Here is a 21359-nt window from a genome sequence, read left to right as displayed (position 1 = left end):
CTATACTGTGTTTAGTGAAAACATCAGGACATCTATAGCACCTAATCAAGTTGGGTCGGGGTGTTCCTTTCCGAGAGAGAGAGAAAGAGAGAGAGAGAGAGAGAGAGAGAGAGTGAGAGAGAGAGAGAGAGAGAGAAAGAGAGTGAGAAATAGTGATTGGAATGAATGAAATAAAGCGAGAGAGCGAGATAGAGGAAGAGGACTTGAATAGACCTGCAGTACACAACAGAACCTGAGCTCTGGGCTCTGGGCTCAACAATGTCTTATTGATGAAACTTTCACACTAAATCTTTCACAGTACTGTGCTGTTGTTCCTCTCGTCTAAACCCCATTACTCTTCTGTGTGAACGTAGTAATGGTCCACCCCAGGGAGCTATGTACACAACACACACACACACTTGCATGCATTAGCGTGCACACACAAACGCACATACTCGCACACACGTAACGCATGCATGCACACAAACACGATTTCATGTATCCACAGGCTGACTCATGTTTTTCTATTGTATACAGCATATCTCAAATGAGTCGTGAGATTTGATAACCCAGAGAATGTGGGAGCACAAACAAAACCAACTGCCTTGACAAAACGCTCCAAAACTAGAAAGTGATAGAAAGCAATAAAACCTGTAACACCAAGCTAAGCATGTCTACACAAGGCACACGATCAGGGAATAAGTCCAGAATAGGAACGCTTATTTTGTGAGGTCATGGGACAACAGTTCTAGTCAGGTGTCTTTTACACTATTATGAAGCATTATGTCACTCTTTAAGATGCTGTTATGAAGCATTATGTCACTCTTTAAGATGCTGTTATGAAGCATTATGTCACTCTTTACGATGCTGTTACTAAGCATTATGTCACTATTTAAGATGCTGTTATGAAGCATTATGTCACTCTTTAAGATGCTGTTATGAAGCATTATGTCACTCTTTACAATGCTGTTACTAAGCATTATGTCACTCTTTAAGATGCTGTTATGAAGCATTATGTCACTCTTTAAGATGCTGTTATGAAGCATTATGCCACTCTTTACGATGCTGTTACTAAGCATTATGTCACTCTTTAAGATGCTGTTATGAAGCATTATGTCACTCTTTACGATGCTGTTACTAAGCATTATGTCACTCTTTACGATGCTGTTACTAAGCATTATGTCACTCTTTAAGATGCTGTTATGAAGCATTATGTCACTCTTTACGATGCTGTTACTAAGCATTAGTCACTCTAATAATGCTGTTATGATGCATTATGTCACTCCTATGATGCTGTTACGAAGCATTATAAGCTGTGTATGTCTTACCTTCTTGTAGAGGCTGCGTAGGTCTCTGTACTGCCACATACTGCTGAGCACCTGAGAGGCTGCCTTCACCACCTTGGCTGAGTGTCTGAGAGAGAGAGAGAGAGAGAGAGAGAGAGAGAGAGAGAGAGAGAGAGAGAGAGAGAGAGAGAGAGGGAGAGAGACAGAGAGAGAGAGAGAGGGGGAGAGAGAGAGAGAGAGAGAGAGAGAGAGAGAGAGGGAGAGAGAGAGAGAGAGAGAGAGAGAGAGAGAGAGAGAGAGGGGGAGAGAGAGAGAGAGAGAGAGAGAGAGAGAGAGAGAGAGAGATAGAGGGGGAGAGAGAGAGAGAGAGAGAGAGAGAGAGAGAGAGAGAGAGAGAGAGGGAGAGAGAGAGAGAGAGAGAGAGAGAGAGAGAGGGGGAGAGAGAGAGAGAGAGAGAGAGGGGGACATTTTGATTTGAATTGTGTGAGAACTGTATGTACTGTATATGTTTCTCTGTGAGCCTATATCTCATTTCAGGCATTATGCTTTAACTGAGAAACAGAGGGACACTCAGACGAGCTAATATTGTCCACATGAAGTCTTCATTTACTTTATTAGTTCTCAACCTCCCCTATTCCCCATATAGGCCACACTAACTTTAAGGTGAACACTGCAGAGATAGAAAATATGTTCAACATCAGGAGTCCCTCTGTTTGGTTCCATTATAGTTTTAAATGTGTTCAACATCATGAGTCCCTCTGTCTGGTTCCATTATGGTTTTAAGAGGTGATTGCTGTTTAGAAGAAGCGCAATCTTCCTGATCAGTTATTGAACAGTTACTTTAAAACCAACGACTCCAGCATGCTAATGGCTGCCGCTAGCCACTTTAGAGAAAATGAGAAGAAACAGAGTGGGTTTTTCATTTTGTAAGAGCAGTGGAGAGACTTGGTGGAGAGGGTGGATATTGTACACTTGTGTTTCATTAGAAACGTATAAATACAGCTCTTGTGAATGGGCAGAAACACAAGGCTACAGAAACCTCAACTAGGGGAGGCGCACGCGCTCACTGATAGGACGCACGGGGATTGAGTAGCTCCATTTCGTACAGACAAAATAGTAGTTACTGTAAATGTAGAAGCCAGACAACAAAGTTGAAATTAAGCCTCTAAAATCAATAGATCAATAAATCCCCAAGCAACTGGGAGAGAGTGAGCGGTCTAGCTGTGAGAGAGTGATCTGTCTAGCTGGGAGAGAGTGATCTGTCTAGCTGGGAGAGAGTGAGCTGTCTAGCTGGGAGAGAGTGAGCTGTCTAGCTGGGAGAGAGTGAGCTGTCTAGCTGGGAGAGAGTGATCTGTCTAGCTGGGAGAGAATGAGCTGTCTAGCTGGGAGAGAGTGAGCGGTCTAGCTGTGAGAGAGTGATCTGTCTAGCTGGGAGAGAGTGAGCTGTCTAGCTGGGAGAGAGTGAGCTGTCTAGCTGGGAGAGAGTGAGCTGTCTAGCTGGGAGAGAGTGAGCGGTCTAGCTGGGAGAGAGTGAGCTGTCTAGCTGGGAGAGAGTGAGCTGTCTAGCTGGGAGAGAGTGAGCTGTCTAGCTGGGAGAGAGTGAGTTGTCTAGCTGGGAGAGAGTGAGCTGTCTAGCTGGGAGAGAGTGAGCGGTCTAGCTGGGAGAGAGTGATCTGTCTAGCTGGGAGAGAGTGAGCTGTCAAGCTGGGAGAGAGTGAGCTGTCTAGCTGGGAGAGAGTGAGCTGTCTAGCTGGGAGAGAGTGAGCGGTCTAGCTGGGAGAGAGTGAGCTGTCTAGCTGGGAGAGAGTGAGCTGTCTAGCTGGGAGAGAGTGATCTGTCTAGCTGGGAGAGAGTGAGCGGTCTAGCTGGGAGAGAGTGAGCGGTCTAGCTGGGAGAGAGTGATCTGTCTAGCTGGGAGAGAGTGAGCTGTCTAGCTGGGAGAGAGTGAGCTGTCTAGCTGGGAGAGAGTGAGCGGTCTAGCTGGGAGAGAGTGAGCTGTCTAGCTGGGAGAGAGTGATCTGTCTAGCTGGGAGAGAGTGATCTGTCTAGCTGGGAGAGAGTGATCTGTCTAGCTGGGAGAGAGTGATCTGTCTAGCTGGGAGAGAGTGATCTGTCTAGCTGGGAGAGAGTGATCTGTCTAGCTGGGAGAGAGTGATCTGTCTAGCTGGGAGCGAGTGAGCTGTCTAGCTGGGAGAGAGTGATCTGTCTAGCTGGGAGAGAGTGAGCTGTCTAGTTGGAAGAGAGTGATCTGTCTAGCTGGGAGAGAGTGATCTGTCTAGCTGGGAGAGAGTGAGCTGTCTAGCTGGGAGAGAGTGAGCTGTCTAGCTGGGAGAGAGTGATCTGTCTAGCTGGGAGAGAGTGAGCGGTTTAGCTGGGAGAGAGTGAGCTGTCTAGCTGGGAGAGAGTGAGCTGTCTAGCTGGGAGAGAGTGAGCTGTCTAGCTGGGAGAGAGTGATCTGTCTAGCTGGGAGAGAGTGATCTGTCTAGCTGGGAGAGAATGAGCTGTCTAGCTGGGAGAGAGTGAGCTGTCTAGCTGGGAGAGAGTGAGCGGTCTAGCTGGGAGAGAGTGAGCTGTCTAGCTGGGAGAGAGTGAGCTGTCTAGCTGGGAGAAAGTGAGCTGTCTAGCTGGGAGAGAGTGAGCGGTCAGTTATGTACAACAGCAAACCAATCATTTGGTAAACCGACGTTGCTTCCCTCAGCAGAAAAGACAAGGAACAACTTGGAGATGCAAACGAGAGCAATGAACAACTAAAGGATATCCAGGAAATCATAGCTTAAACACTCAATGCTCACTAAAACAAACAAACTGCTACAATCTGTAGATTTGCTCGTTGTTTACGACATGCACATACAACGAACAAGACAACTAAATTTGACTTCTGGAAACAAAGTTGCAAACTTTAGAAGATGAATTGGACAAGGACAAATGGGACCTTTCCAGCTACGTGGTCAAACTGATATCAGAGGAACTTGAAGTGGGTATATAACCAGAGGATCTGGAACGGTGCCATAGGATTGGGGTAAAACAGAAGAACGCTAAACACCTTTACCTGGGAATCTTCAAGATGTGGAACTATCAGACCAAAGTCAACATTCTGAAGGCACAGGGGGGGAAAGGAGATCAAAATCCAAGGCCAGTCCAATCAATTCAGCCAGGATCTGTCTGATAGGCTGAGAAAAAAACCGCAAGCAATATATTTCAATCAGAAAGTCACTGAATTAAAGAGGTATGAAATCTCAACTCTGCTTCCCGGCTGTGGTGTGGGTATGGAAGTGAAAACAAAGGATGGAATTCACAAGCGCCAAGCTACAAGAAACCTTCCCAGAAACCTTCCAAGTTGAAGGAGGGGAGCCCCGTGCTATGAGAAGAGGTCGATGTAGGAAATAACGATGAGCGCACTATTCTATATATAGTGATACCTGAGACCAGCTTACCGTAAATTGAGACAACATCCTTTCCCCCACCCCCAAATTCAGTCTATACTCTACTTTCCCCAAATAACTGTTGTTCAAGTAAGGATAGAAGTAGCCAATGCCAATAGACTACATGGACACTGACAATACAATTCAAAGGGGGAAATATTGCATGTATGCCAATAACTGTTCTATGGGTGTGTGTGTGTGTGTGTGCGTGTGTGTGGGAATGTGGGATTGTAGGTGTGTGTGTGTGTGTGTGCGTGTGTGTGGGAATGTGGGATTGTAGGTGTGTGTGTGTGTGTGTGCGTGTGTGTGGGAATGTGGGATTGTAGGTGTGTGTGTGTGTGTGTGTGTGTGTGTGTGTGTGTGTGTGTGTGTGTGGGGGAATGTGGGATTGTAGGTGTGTGTGTGTGTGTGTGTGTGTGGGAATGTGGGATTGTAGGTGTGTGTGTGTGTGTGTGTGTGTGTGTGTGTGTGTGTGTGTGTGTGTGTGTGTGTGTGTGTGTGTGTGTGTGTGTGTGTGTGTGTGTGTGTGTGGGTATGTATGTGTGTGTGTTTGTGTATATGAATGGGCGTGTGAGGGAAGAGTCAGGGATGGTGAATATGAATATGTGTAGGAGGGTGAGAGAGAATGGGCGTGTGGATGCGTAGAGCATATGTTGAGTGGGGACTGAGAATGGATGAGTAAGTCCATGGATGGATGTAAGTAAGTGTGTCTGAGAGGTAGGGAGGGTTGGGACATGCTTGGCTTGGGTGGAGAAGGGTTGGCAAGGAGAGAGACAATCACCCGACCTCAACCAAATTGAGATGATTTGGGATGAGTTGGACCGCACAGTGAAGGAAAAGCAGCCTACAAGTGCTCAGCATATGTGGGAACTCCTTCAAGACTGTTGGAAAAGCATTCCTTATGAAGCTGGTTGAGAGAATGCGAAGAGTGTGCAAAGCTGTCATCAAAGCAAAGGGTGGCTACCTTGAAGAATCTCAAATATAAAATATATTTTGATTTGTCTAACACTTGTTTGGTTACTACATGATACCATATGTGTTATTTCACAGTTTTGATGTCTTCACTATTATTCTACAATATAGAAAATGGTAAAAATAAAGAGAAACCCTTGAATGAGTAGGTGTGTTCAAACTTTGGACTGGTGCTGTACGTATTCATACTATGACTCCCATTTCATGGAATGCCCACTGCATTTTATCAGGTTCTTCAATGATAGACGGAACAGACAAGTTTAACTTGGATTGTATTGTATACAAGTAAAGACCAACAGAATCCAACTTATTACATTGACGGGCTTCATGATGGGAAAAAAAAGCATATAGTTCTTGAACTATATAGTTCATATAGTTCTTGGGCTATATAAATACATTTGATTTGATTTGATTTGAACACTTAAAGAGAATATCAGCAGATGTGGTTCTCTTGCAAGAGTTGAGAAAATTATAAATGGAATATTTAAATAGAGCTGGGTTAGAGAGGCCTATGCTGCCACCTACAGAGGTGTAGGCATCCTGATAAATAAGAATACACCTATTTTCCTTGTATCCCAGCACACATACCGAGAAGGCCATTTTCTAATGTTGAATAGTACCTTACATGGGACAATTCAACATTGACTTCATCGTATATTCCACCAGGGGCAAATTTGGTGTTTGTAGTCAAATCCAGACTGGAACTATTATCGTGGCAGGAGACCTAAATCATATCCTGGATAAGATTGACAGACCAACAAAAGGCACATTTATGGAACCTCCAAACAGGTTTCAAATGTTAATTCCTGCAAATAATATACTGGACACCAGGAGATTACTATTTCCAACGACAAAAGACTACTCTTTTTTTTCTCAAAGCAAGAAAAGCAATTCAAGAATTGACTACGTTTTTATTTCCAAAAATGATCTCAACACTTTACTGGGTTAACAATAAAGCCTTGCGTTCCAATTATTACAGATTTTTTTCGTTCTTGGCGGTAGGTGCACTTGATTGAGCAGCCCCGGGGAAAGCAAAGTTTTCGCATAATTTTGCACGCCCAATTTTTCAGTTTTTGATTTGTTAAAAAAGTTTGAAATATCCAATAAATGTCGTTCCACTTCATGATTGTGTCCCACTTGTTGTTGATTCTTCACAAAAAAATACAGTTTTATATCTTTATGTTTGAAGCCTGAAATGTGGCAAAAGGTCGCAAAGTTCAAGGGGGCCGAATACTTTCACAAGGCACTGTATATTTATTCCATTTTAGAATAAGGCTGTAACGTAACAAAATGTGGAAAAAGTCAAGGGGTCTGAATACTTTCAGAAGGCCTGTATAACAATAACTTTATCCCATTATGCAAAAATATGAAAGCAAATCCAATCAAATGGAACAATCGTCCCATAAATCTTCCCGGAATGGCACGGCTCCCAAAGTTGTACATTTATTCTCGGTAATACCAATTACACCACCGAACACATTCATTACAAAAGTATTCTCTTTCATAACAGACTTTATATGGGCAAATAAAACGTATAGTATTAAATAGGTATAAGTTGGAAGTTTGAGAGCTTCAAGTTCCTTGGTGTCCACATCACCAACGAACTGTCATGGTCCATGTACACCAAGACGGTCATGAAGAGGGCACGACAACACCTATTCCCCCTCAGGAGAATGAAATGATTTAGCATGGGTCCTCAGATCCTCAAAAAGTTATACAGCTGCACCATCGAGAGCATCCTGACTGGTTGCATCACCGCCTGGTATGGTAACTGCTAGGCCTTCGACCGCAAGGCACTACAGAAGGTAGTGGGACGGCCCAGTACATTACTGGGCCAAGATTCCTGGCACTAAGGACCTCTATACCAGGCGGTGTCAGAGGAAGGTCCTAAAAATTGCCAAAGACGGCGACAGAGAGAAACAAAATGGTGTAGTTTGAGGCTATGTGGCAGAGTGTGATACGGTAGCTGGAGATGGGGGTGTGAGCAGGTGGGTCCGGGCAGGAGTGATGTTGTGGATGTTTGTGTTCGTCTGTATGCTGTCATTTGTATGTGTATTTTTTGTAAAACACATTGTTATACTGAATATTATACTATATTATTATACTATTATACTTGTTATACTGAATATTATACTGAATAAACGCGTCATGAATAGAAGTGTGATGCCTAAAGTAATCATTGTTTGTATAGGTCAAAGCATGGCTAATGTCTTTATGTCTCTATTTTGGTTTGGTCAGGGCGTGAGTTGGGGTGGGCATTCTATGTTTTTGTTCTATGTTTTGTATTTCTGTGTTTGGCCTGGTATGGTTCCCAATCAGAGGCAGTTGTCTATCGTTGTCTCTGATTGAAAACCATACTTAGGTAGCCTGTTCCCACCTGTGCTTGTGGGTAGTTGTTTTCTGTTTTGTTTATTGCATCTTGCAGAACTGTTGGTTTGTCGTTTTGTTGTTTTTTTTGTTCAAGTATTCGTATTGATTAAAAGGTATTATGAATATTTACCACGCTGCACCTTGGTCTTCTCCTTCTCCCGACAACAGACATTACAGAACTACCCACCACCAAAGGACCAAGCAGCGTGGTAAGGAGGAGCAGTGCTATAAGGAGGAATGGACATGGGAGAACATTCTGGACAGCAAGGGATCCTACACATGGGAGGAGATCCTGGCTGGAAGGGATCGCCTCCCATGGGAACAGGTGGAGGCAGCAGGAGAAGGGAACCAGCGGTATGAGGGAACACGGCTGGCAAGGAAGCCTGAGAGGCAGCCCCAAAAATGTATTGGGAGGAGGTACACGGGAAGATTGGCGGAGTAAGTTAGGAGACCGGAGCCAACTCCCCGTGCTACCGTGGCGAGAGGTTGACCGGGCAGGCACCGTGTTAAGCAGTGAGGTGCACGGTGTCCCCATTGCGCAGGTATAGCCCGGTGCGCTACATCGCAGCTCCTCGAATCGGGCCGGGCTAGAGTGGGCATCGAGCCAGGAGGGATGAAGCCGGCTCAGCGCATCTGGTCTCCAGTGTGTCTCCTCTGCCCGGGTTATATGGCACCAGCCCTACGCACGGTGCCCCCGGTTCGCCAGCACAGCCCAGTGCGGTCTGTTCCAACTCTCCGCACTTGCCGTGCTACAGGTGGTATCCAGCCAGGACGGGGTGTGCAGGCTCGTTGCTCGCGACCTCCAGTGCGTCTCCACGGCCAAGGAAGAGGCCGCCTGTATGTCTCCCCAGCCTGGTGAGTCCTGTGTCTGCTCCTAGAACCACGTCCCCCTCCTGTCCGGAGCTGCCAGAGCCGCCATCCTGTCCGGAACTGCCAGAGTCTCCCTCCTATTCGGGGCCCGCAGTAAGGGTCCCCAGTCCGAGGTCGGCGGCGAGGGTCGCCACTCCAGAGGCACCACATAAGTGGGCCAAGACGAAGGTGGAGTGGGGTCTACGTCCCGCACCGTGGTGAAATGCCCACCCAGACCCTCCCCTATAGGTTCAGGTTTTGCGGCCGGAGTCTGCACCTTTGGGGGGGGGGGGGGGGGGGGGGGTACTGTCACGTTCTGACCTTAGTTCCTTTTTTATGTCTCTATTTTGGTTTGGTCAGGGCGTGAGTTGGGGTGGGCATTCTATGTTTTTGTTCTATGTTTTATTTTTCTGTGTTTGGCCTCGTATGGTTCCCAATCAGAGGCAGCTGTCAATCGTTGTCTCTGATTGAGAACCACCTTGGTCTTCTCCTTCTCCCGACAACAGACGTTACAGCTAAACTGAACATATAACTAGAATTGTATTTTTATTCTATGCCAATCATGTCCTGCTGGGGATGGACACAGTTCCTTACCACAGAAGATTAATGAGGGACTTTTGGGTGGAATGAAAACATGAGTCTGTATCAACGTCTACACAGAGCAATATCACTCAACGTTACATTAAACTAACATTCTGCCCAGAACGGACTGCAGTGAACTCCATAGTTATACATCAACACACAAACCCTACGCAATGATCTTCCTGACAACGGTTACGTGTCATAGAAACCGTGACCTTCTGGTTGCCAAGGCTGTTTAGAAAACCCTGCTCGGTCTCCCATGGCGACAGGGGTTCTATTCTGGTAGAGTCAGTGCTAGGCTCTGTCAGTACGCTCCACTGAGCTCATAGACTCACAGTCATGAAATACTGTTTTCACCATGTAACTAACTTCCTGTTTCTAGTCACTGGGGAAAAAGCTTGAGGAGTTAGGACCCAAACCACAGTCATCCTAGGATCATCCTGCAGTGCGTGTGTGTGTAGTTTCCTTACTTGTCTCCTTTGCTACGAGCGATGCCGATGAGCTTCTCTATCCCGCCGGCGTCTCTCAGTGCTTTGGCATTCTCCATGTTCTTAGTGATGACCTCATGCAGAGCACAGCAGATAGCAGTTACCGTATCGTCTGACATGGTCTTACTGGGTGCTAGTGGACCCGCGGAACCGCAGTTAGTCCCACCACTGCCCCCAGTACTGCTATTGCTGCTGCCCGGTAACCGGTGGACAAGGTCACGCATGGCGTATTTACCTGTGAGGAGAGGGGAACAAAAGAGATATTGCTTGGGTTAGAATTCTGAATGTGTGTGTGGTGTGTTTTTTTATTTAAAGACAATCCTCATTGATTCATAAAACATCAATCTCCTTGTTCCCCTCCTCATCTCCTGTCTTTGATGGAAATACAGCCCCATTCACCAGTATCATCCTCTAACAATCAAACCTTACAAAGCAGTACCACACTTCCTCACTGATTGTTTGAGAAATTTTCTGCACTGCATTCAAGGACAAAAATCTTTCTAAATCCTCAAGCCTGTCTGTCCTCAGTTTCTCTCAGTGTGGTCTGTCTGTCCTCAGTCTCTCTCAGCGTGGCCTGTCTGTCCTCAGTTTCTCTCAGTGTGGTCTGTCTGTCCTCAGTCTCTCTCAGCGTGGCCTGTCTGTCCTCAGTCTCTCTCAGCGTGGCCTGTCTGTCCTCAGTCTGTCTCAGCGTGGCCTGTCTGTCCTCAGTCTGTCTCAGCGTGGCCTGTCTGTCCTCAGTCTCTCTCAGCGTGGTCTGTCTGTCCTCAGTCTCTCTCAGTGTGAACTGTCTGTCCGTCCTCAGTCTCTCTCAGTGTGGTCTGTCTGTCCTCAGTCTCTCTCAGCGTGGCCTGTCTGTCCTCAGTCTCTCTCAGCGTGGCCTGTCTGTCCCCAGTCTGTCTGTCCTCAGTCTCTCTCAGTGTGGTCTGTCTGTCCCCAGTCTCTCTCAGTGTGGTCTGTCCATCCTCAGTCTCTCTCAGTGTGGCCTGTCTGTCCTCAGTCTCTCTCAGCGTGGTCTATCTGTCCTCAGTCTCTCTTAGTGTGGTCTGTTCGTGCTCAGTCTCTCTCAGTGTGGCCTGTCCGTCCTCAGTCTCTCTCAGTGTGGCCTGTCCGTCCTCAGTCTCTCTCAGTGTGGTCTGTCTGTCCTCAGTCTCTCTGTGTGGCCTGTCTGTCCCCAGTCTGTCTGTCCTCAGTCTCTCTCAGGATGGTCTGTCTGTCCTCAGTCTCTCTCAGCGTGGCCTTTCTGTCCTCAGTCTCTCTCAGTGTGGTCTGTCTGTCCTCAGTCTCTCTCAGCGTGGCCTGTCTGTCCTCAGTCTCTCTCAGCATGGCCTGTCTGTCCTCAGTCTCTCTCAGCGTGGCCTGTCTGTCCCCAGTCTGTCTGTCCTCAGTCTCTTTCAGCGTGGCCTGTCTGTCCTCAGTCTCTCTCAGCGTGGCCTGTCTGTCCTCAGTCTCTCTCAGTGTGGCCTGTCCCGTCCTCAGTCTCTCTCAGCGTGGCCTGTCTGTCCCCAGTCTGTCTGTCCTCAGTCTCTCTCAGCATGGTCTGTCTGTCCTCAGTCTCTCTCAGCGTGGCCTGTCTGTCCTCTCTCAGCGTGGTCTGTCTTTCCCCAGTCTCTCTCAGCATGGTTTGTCTGTCCTCAGTCTCTCTCAGCGTGGCCTGTCTGTCCTCTCTCAGCGTGGTCTGTCTGTCCTCAGTCTCTCTCAGCGTGGCCTGTCTGTCCTCTCTCAGCGTGGTCTGTCTGTCCTCAGTCTGTCTGTGGAGCAGCTCTGTGCTGAAGTCAATACACTCTGACTCATCTGGTATTTGGAAGAAAAGATTGACGTGGACGAGAGGAAATTAAGGGAAGAATCTGACATTAACAGAAAAGAGAGTAATCAGAGTGAGAGGAAAACCTGAGTAAAAGCCGGATAGAGGGAAGGATGGAAGAAGGGAACAATAGGTCTTCCCTACACATTAGCCTAAACCCTCTTTGGGAGTCTTTCATGCTCAATTGGCAACACGTTATCATTTCACAAAATGTCAACATTGACACACATCTAGGAGGCGGACATCTTTGACTGATGATGACTCTGAATGACCAACATGACACACATCTAGGAGTCGGACATCTTTGACTGATGATGACTCTGAATGACCAACATGACACACATCTAGGAGGCGGACATCTTTGACTGATGATGACTCTGAATGACCAACATGACACACATCTAGGAGGCGGACATCTTTGACTGATGATGACTCTGAATGACCAACATGACACACATCTAGGAGGCGGACATCTTTGACTGATGATGACTCTGAATGACCAACATGACACACATCTAGGAGGCGGACATCTTTGACTGATGATGACTCTGAATGACCAACATGACACACATCTAGGAGGCGGACATCTTTGACTGATGATGACTCTGAATGACCAACATGACACACATCTAGGAGGCGGACATCTTTGACTGATGATGACTCTGAATGACCAACATGACACACATCTAGGAGGCGGACATCTTTGACTGATGATGACTCTGAATGACCAACATGACACACATCTAGGAGGCGGACATCTTTGACTGATGATGACTCTGAATGACCAACATGACACACATCTAGGAGGCGGACATCTTTGACTGATGATGACTCTGAATGACCAACATGACACACATCTAGGAGGCGGACATCTTTGACTGATGATGACTCTGAATGACCAACATGACACACATCTAGGAGGCGGACATCTTTGACTGATGATGACTCTGAATGACCAACATGACACACATCTAGGAGGCGGACATCTTTGACTGATGATGACTCTGAATGACCAACATGACACACATCTAGGAGGCGGACATCTTTGACTGATGATGACTCTGAATGACCAACATGACACACATCTAGGAGGCGGACATCTTTGACTGATGATGACTCTGAATGACCAACATGACACACATCTAGGAGGCGGACATCTTTGACTGATGATGACTCTGAATGACCAACATGACACACATCTAGGAGGCGGACATCTTTGACTGATGATGACTCTGAATGACCAACATGACACACATCTAGGAGGCGGACATCTTTGACTGATGATGACTCTGAATGACCAACATGACACACATCTAGGAGGCGGACATCTTTGACTGATGATGACTCTGAATGACCAACATGACACACATCTAGGAGGCGGACATCTTTGACTGATGATGACTCTGAATGACCAACATGACACACATCTAGGAGGCGGACATCTTTGACTGATGATGACTCTGAATGACCAACATGACACACATCTAGGAGGCGGACATCTTTGACTGATGATGACTCTGAATGACCAACATGACACACATCTAGGAGGCGGACATCTTTGACTGATGATGACTCTGAATGACCAACATGACACACATCTAGGAGGCGGACATCTTTGACTGATGATGACTCTGAATGACCAACATGACACACATCTAGGAGGCGGACATCTTTGACTGATGATGACTCTGAATGACCAACATGACACACATCTAGGAGGCGGACATCTTTGACTGATGATGACTCTGAATGACCAACATGACACACATCTAGGAGGCGGACATCTTTGACTGATGATGACTCTGAATGACCAACATGACACACATCTAGGAGGCGGACATCTTTGACTGATGATGACTCTGAATGACCAACATGACACACATCTAGGAGGCGGACATCTTTGACTGATGATGACTCTGAATGACCAACATGACACACATCTAGGAGGCGGACATCTTTGACTGATGATGACTCTGAATGATCAACATGACACACATCTAGGAGGCGGACATCTTTGACTGATGATGACTCTGAATGACCAACATGACACACATCTAGGAGGCGGACATCTTTGACTGATGATGACTCTGAATGACCAACATGACACACATCTAGGAGGCGGACATCTTTGACTGATGATGACTCTGAATGATCAACATGACACACATCTAGGAGGCGGACATCTTTGACTGATGATGACTCTGAATGACCAACATGACACACATCTAGGAGGCGGACATCTTTGACTGATGATGACTCTGAATGACCAACATGGCACACATCTAGGAGGCGGACATCTTTGACTGATGATGACTCTGAATGACCAACATGACACACATCTAGGAGTCGGACATCTTTGACTGATGATGACTCTGAATGACCAACATGACACACATCTAGGAGGCGGACATCTTTGACTGATGATGACTCTGAATGACCAACATGACACACATCTAGGAGGCGGACATCTTTGACTGATGATGACTCTGAATGACCAACATGACACACATCTAGGAGGCGGACATCTTTGACTGATGATGACTCTGAATGACCAACATGACACACATCTAGGAGGCGGACATCTTTGACTGATGATGACTCTGAATGACCAACATGACACACATCTAGGAGGCGGACATCTTTGACTGATGATGACTCTGAATGACCAACATGACACACATCTAGGAGGCGGACATCTTTGACTGATGATGACTCTGAATGACCAACATGACACACATCTAGGAGGCGGACATCTTTGACTGATGATGACTCTGAATGACCAACATGACACACATCTAGGAGTCGGACATCTTTGACTGATGATGACTCTGAATGACCAACATGACACACATCTAGGAGTCGGACATCTTTGACTGATGATGACTCTGAATGACCAACATGACACACATCTAGGAGGCGGACATCTTTGACTGATGATGACTCTGAATGACCAACATGACACACATCTAGGAGGCGGACATCTTTGACTGATGATGACTCTGAATGACCAACATGACACACATCTAGGAGTCGGACATCTTTGACTGATGATGACTCTGAATGACCAACATGACACACATCTAGGAGGCGGACATCTTTGACTGATGATGACTCTGAATGACCAACATGACACACATCTAGGAGGCGGACATCTTTGACTGATGATGACTCTGAATGACCAACATGACACACATCTAGGAGTCGGACATCTTTGACTGATGATGACTCTGAATGACCAACATGACACACATCTAGGAGTCGGACATCTTTGACTGATGATGACTCTGAATGACCAACATGACACACATCTAGGAGGCGGACATCTTTGACTGATGATGACTCTGAATGACCAACATGACACACGGGTGAAGAGCTGCTCTTTCAGATTGGATCCTTTTCTCTATTGAAATGTCATTTGTCCATGTGAGTCGATGGTTACCTACACAGGAAAATGGAAGTCAATAGGTTCATTGAAGACGGAGCAATTAAGACAGCTGTCAATGTCTCACTGGTGGACTAGAACCCAGAGAATGTACCTTATCTCTCAGCAGGACAGGACTAGAACCCAGAGAATGTACCTTATCTCTCAGCAGGACAGGACTAGAACCCAGATAATATACGTTATCTCTCAGCAGGACAGGACTAGAACCCAGAGAATGTACCTTATCTCTCAGCAGGACAGGACTAGAACCCAGATAATATACCTTATCTCTCAGCAGGACAGGACTAGAACCCAGAGAATGTATCTTATCTCTCAGCAGGACAGGACTAGAACCCAGATAATATACCTTATCTCTCAGCAGGACAGGACTAGAACCCAGAGAATGTACCTTATCTCTCAGCAGGACAGGACTAGAACCCAGATAATATACTTTATCTCTCAGCAGGACAGGACTAGAACCCAGATAATATACCTTATCTCTCAGCAGGACAGGACTAGAACCCAGAGAATGTACCTTATCTCTCAGCAGGACAGGACTAGAACCCAGAGAATATACTTTATCTCTCAGCAGGACAGGACTAGAACCCAGAGAATATACTTTATCTCTCAGCAGGACAGGACTAGAACCCCGAGAATGTACTTTATCTCTCAGCAGGACAGGACTAGAACCCAGATAATATACCTTATCTCTCAGCAGGACAGGACTAGAACCCAGAGAATGTACCTTATCTCTCAGCAGGACAGGACTAGAACCCAGATAATATACTTTATCTCTCAGCAAGACAGGACTAGAACCCAGATAATATACTTTATCTCTCAGCAGGACAGGACTAGAACCCAGATAATATACCTTATCTCTCAGCAGGACAGGACTAGAACCCAGAGAATGTACCTTATCTCTCAGCAGGACAGGACTAGAACCCAGAGAATATACTTTATCTCTCAGCAGGACAGGACTAGAACCCCGAGAATATACTTTATCTCTCAGCAGGACAGGACTAGAACCCAGAGAATGTACCTTATCTCTCAGCAGGACAGGACTAGAACCCAGAGAATGTACCTTATCTCTCAGCAGGACAGGACTAGAACCCAGAGAATATACTTTATCTCTCAGCAGGACAGGACTAGAACCCAGATAATATACCTTATCTCTCAGCAGGACAGGACTAGAACCCAGATAATATACATTATCTCTCAGCAGGACAGGACTAGAACCCAGATAATATACCTTATCTCTCAGCAGGACAGGACTAGAACCCAGAAAATATACCTTATCTCTCAGCAGGACGGGACTAGAACCCTGAGAATATACCTTATGTCACAGCAGGACAGGACTAGAACCCAGATAATATACCTTATCTCTCAGCAGGACAGGACTAGAACCCAGATAATATACATTATCTCTCAGCAGGACAGGACTAGAACCCAGATAATATACCTTATCTCTCAGCAGTGGGACAGGATGGACAGGAAGGACAGTAGGGACAGGAGGGACATTGGGATAGGAGGGACATGAGGAACAGGAGGGACAGTGGGATAGGATGGACAGGGGGGACAGGAGGGACAGGAAGGACAGTGGGACAGGAGGGACAGTGGGACAGGAGGGACAGGAGGGAGAGTGGGACAGGAGGGACAGTGGTACAGGAGGGACAGTGGGACAGTAGGGACAGTGGGACAGGAGGGACAGGAGGAACAGTGGGACAGGAAGGACATTGGGACAGGAGGGACAGTGGGACAGGAGGGACAGGAGGGACAGTGGGACAGGAGGGACAGTGGGACAGTAGGGACAGTGGGACAGGAGGGACAGGAGGAACAGTGGGACAGGAAGGACATTGGGACAGGAGGGACAGTGGGACAGGAGGGACAGGAGGGACAGTGGGACAGGAGGGACAGTGGGACAGGAAGGACAGTGGGACAGGAGGGACAGGAGGAACAGTGGGACAGGAGGGACAGTGGGACAGGAAGGACAGTGGGACAGTGGGACAGGAGGGACAGGAGGGACAGTGGGACAGGAGGGACAGGAGGGACAGTGGTACAGGAGGGACAGTGGGACAGTAGGGACAGTATAGACAGGAGAGACAGGAGGGACAGGAAGGACAGTGGGACAGGAGGGACAGTGGGACAGGAGGGACAGTTGGACAGGAGGGACAGTGGGACATGATGGACAGGAGGGACAGGTGGGACAGGAAGGACATTGGAACAGGAGGGACAGGAAGAACAGGAGGGACAGGAGGGACATTGGGACAGGAGGGACAGTGGGACAGGAGGGACAGGAGGGAGAGTGGGACAGGAGGGACAGTGGGACAGGAAGGACAGGAGGGACAGTGGGACAGGAGGGACAGGAGGGACAGTGGGACAGGAGAGACAGGAGGGACAGTGGGACAGGAGGGACAGGAGGGACAGTGGGACAGGAAGGACAGTGGGACAGGAGGGACAGGAGGGACAGTGGGACAGGAGGGACAGTGGGACAGGAAGGACAGTGGGACAGTGGGACAGGAGGGACAGGAGGGACAGTGGGACAGTGGTACAGGAGGGACAGTGGGACAGTAGGGACAGTAGAGACAGGAGGGACAGGAGGGACAGTGGGACAGGAAGGACAGTGGGACAGGAGGGACAGGAGGGACAGTGGGACAGGAGGGACAGTGGGACAGGAAGGACAGTGGGACAGTGGGACAGGAAGGACAGTGGGACAGGAGGGACAGTGGGACAGGAGGGACAGTTGGACAGGAGGGACAGTGGGACATGATGGACAGGAGGGACAGGTGGGACAGGAAGGACATTGGAACAGGAAGGACAGGAGGGACAGGAGGGACATTGGGACAGGAGGGACAGGAGGGACATTGGGACAGGAAGGACATTGGGACAGGAGGGACATTGGGACAGGAGGGACAGGAGGGACAGGAGGGACAGGTGGGACAGGAAGGACATTGGAACAGGAGGGACAGGAAGGACAGGAGGGACATTGGGACAGGAGGGACAGGAGGGACATTGGGACAGGAGGGACAGTGGGACAGGAAGTACAGTGGGACAGTAGGGACAGGAGGGACAGAGGGACAGGAGGGACAGTGGGACAGGAAGTACAGTGGGACAGTAGGGACAGGAGGGACAGTGGGGCAGGAGGGACAGTGGGAGAGGAGGGGAGGGACAGGAGGGACAGTGGGACAGGAGGGACAGTAGGGACAGGAGGGACAGGAGGGACAGTGGGGCAGGAGGGACAGTGGGACAAGAGGGACAGGAGGGACAGTAGGGACAGGAGGGACAGGAGGGACATGAGGGACAGGAGGGACAGTGGGGCAGGAGGGACAGTAGGGACAGGAGGGACAGTGGGGACAGGAGGGACAGGAGGGACAGTGGGACAGGAGGGACAGTGGGACAGGAGGGACAGTGGGGACAGGAGGGACAGAGGGACAGGAGGGACAGTGGGACAGGAAGTACAGTGGGACAGTAGGGACAGGAGGGACAGTGGGGCAGGAGGGACAGTGGGAGAGGAGGGGAGGGACAGGAGGGACAGTGGGACAGGAGGGACAGTAGGGACAGGAGGGACAGGAGGGACAGTGGGGCAGGAGGGACAGTGGGACAAGAGGGACAGGAGGGACAGTAGGGACAGGAGGGACAGGAGGGACAGGAGGGACATGAGGGACAGGAGGGACAGTGGGGCAGGAGGGACAGTAGGGACAGGAGGGACAGTGGGGACAGGAGGGACAGGAGGGACAGTGGGACAGGAGGGACAGTGGGACAGGAGGGACAGTGGGGACAGGAGGGACAGTAGGACAGGAGGGACAGTGGGACAGGAGGGACAGTGGGACAGGAGGGACAGGAGGGACAGGAAGGACATTGGGACAGGATGGACAGGAGGGACATTGGGACAGAGGGACAGTGAGACAGGAGGGATGATAGAGAGAAATACATGTATTACACTGACAGTAAAACAAGCTCCTGTTGGGCAGAGCATTACAAAACAATAAATATCCCTGTGTGTGTGTGTGTGTGTGTGTGTGTGTGTGTGTGTGTGTGTGTGTGTGTGTGTGTGTGTGTGTGTGTGTGTGTGTGTGTGTGTGTGTGTGTGTTTGTGTGTTCATGCGTATGCAGGGGTGGCTTTAGATAATCAGGACATGTAACAGTATGATGAAATGAATGCAATCAGAAATGACTTAATTCAACTGCTGCTGCTTCACTCTGCAGACCAAGATTACATCTAACAGTCAGTGTTGAAACCACACCTGGTAATCGCAAGTGCACACATACACGCATGCACACACACACACACACACACACAAATGCCACAGTGGTTAGACTCCTTCTCTAGTCTCTGAATACATCCTGTCTCCTGACTCCAACAGAAGAAAATACTTAATCAAGTCAATAATGAGTGATTTGATTTAAAGTATGGCAATTATACTCAACAATTAGTGTGTGTGTGTGTGTGTGTGTGTGTGTGTGTGTGTGTGTGTGTGTGTGTGTATATGTGTACGTGCTTGTATGTGTGTCTCTGTTTGTATGCGTGTGTGTGTGTGTCTCTCTCTCTGTGTGTGTGTGTGTGCTTTGATTGTTTACTGACAGAGAATAGAGAGTGTTATTGAAAGGAAATTGACTGTAATTGCCCCAGTGGAATGTCTAGGCACAACACATAAACAGTTTCTCTTTTAAGACCTTCACTTGCACCTGAGCAACCATGTATGATCATCAATGATAACTTGAACAAAGGAAGGGAGGGAGGAAGGAGAGAGAGGGAGAGCAGGAAAGGGTGAGAGGGGGAGAGGGGAGAGAGGGAGAGGGAGAGCAGGAGAGGGGGAAAAGGGGAGAGGGGGAGAGAGGGAGAGCAGGAGAGGGGGAAAAGGGAGAAGAGAGAGTACAGAGGGGGGAAAGACTACAAGAAGGAAGAAAGCATGCATTTCCACACAACTCAAACAGGGCGTTGGACTTTCCTTGCCAATGGCTGAACCTGGGCGTCTTTTTAGGGGCATCTCCTGAGTGGCGCAGTGCTCTAAGGACCGTGCAAGAGGCATTACCATAGTGCATGGTTCAAATCCAGGCTGTATCCCATCCAGCCGTCATTGGCCGGGTAACAATTGGCCCAGCGTCGTCCGGTTTTGTCCGGGGTAGGCCATCATTGTAAATAAGAATTTGTTATTAACTGACTTACCTAGTTAAATAAAAAAATATATATAACTACTAATAAAGTGCTGTATGCCTTATCAGCCACAGGGGGCACCAGATCACAAGCAATCAGGTAAGTCAACTCAACATAGGACCCAGCAATAGGGAACCTAATGATATTTATGTATAGACTCATACAGTTCAGAACGGACCTATTATGAATGATGTCAGTGCCTCAGGTATGCAAATGTCACTCTGTGAAAGATGACCATTGGCCAGCTAAATACACCAGCAGAAATCACCCAACCGTCCAGCAATGAGGGAAATTCTCCTTCTTTAGGAGACACGGACATTGAAAAAACAGAAAAGACTGTTTCAGAGAGGTTAGAAAATAAAGGTAAATTGGGAAAGGGCCACGTTGCTACTCTACCTATTAGAGATAGTAGTTTCAGTGAATGCAGCATTTCAAACCTGTAACATCCTGCTCTCTGAGGCTTTGATGTGGCTGGGTGACAGACGAGAGAAGCACACTCACAAACACATGTACACACGCACACGCACACATTAAAGACAGGGGGTTGTATGGAGGACAGATCCACTAGATCACACATTAAAGACAGGGGGTTGTATGGAGGACAGATCCACTAGATCACACATTAAAGACAGGGGGTTGTATGGAGGACAGATCCACTAGATCACACATTAAAGACAGGGGGTTGTATGGAGGACAGATCCACTAGATCACACATGAAAGACAGGGGGTTGCATGGAGGACAGATCCACTAGATCACACATTAAAGACAGGGGGTTGTATGGAGGACAGATCCACTAGATCACACATGAAAGACAGGGGGTTGTATGGAGGACAGATCCACTAGATCACACATTAAAGACAGGGGGTTGTATGGAGGACAGATCCACTAGATCACACATTAAAGACAGGGGGTTGTATGGAGGACAGATCCACTAGATCACACATTAAAGACAGGGGGTTGCATGGAGGACAGATCCACTAGATCACACATTAAAGACAGGGGGTTGCATGGACGACAGATCCACTAGATCACACAT

General features: G+C 47.9%; 1 protein-coding gene across 1 annotated transcript in view; it reads right to left on the bottom strand.

Annotated features, from left to right (window-relative positions):
• Positions 1 to 331: 331 nt before the first annotated feature.
• Positions 332 to 21359, bottom strand: part of LOC110490910 (catenin delta-2-like) — a 190731-nt gene continuing 169703 nt past the window's right edge. Inside the window, exons 8-10 of the mRNA XM_036945607.1 lie at positions 9931 to 10183; positions 1308 to 1392; positions 332 to 373 (exon numbers count right to left, since the gene is read on the bottom strand). Of these exons, the coding sequence (XP_036801502.1) occupies positions 332 to 373; positions 1308 to 1392; positions 9931 to 10183 (380 nt within the window). The remainder of the gene's footprint in view (positions 374 to 1307; positions 1393 to 9930; positions 10184 to 21359) is intronic.

The sequence above is a fragment of the Oncorhynchus mykiss genome, chromosome 15 (assembly GCF_013265735.2).
Source record: "Oncorhynchus mykiss isolate Arlee chromosome 15, USDA_OmykA_1.1, whole genome shotgun sequence".
NCBI classification, from domain to species: domain Eukaryota; kingdom Metazoa; phylum Chordata; class Actinopteri; order Salmoniformes; family Salmonidae; genus Oncorhynchus; species Oncorhynchus mykiss.
Note: the sequence above shows the minus strand (reverse complement) of the source record. Positions and strands in the feature narration are given on the sequence as shown.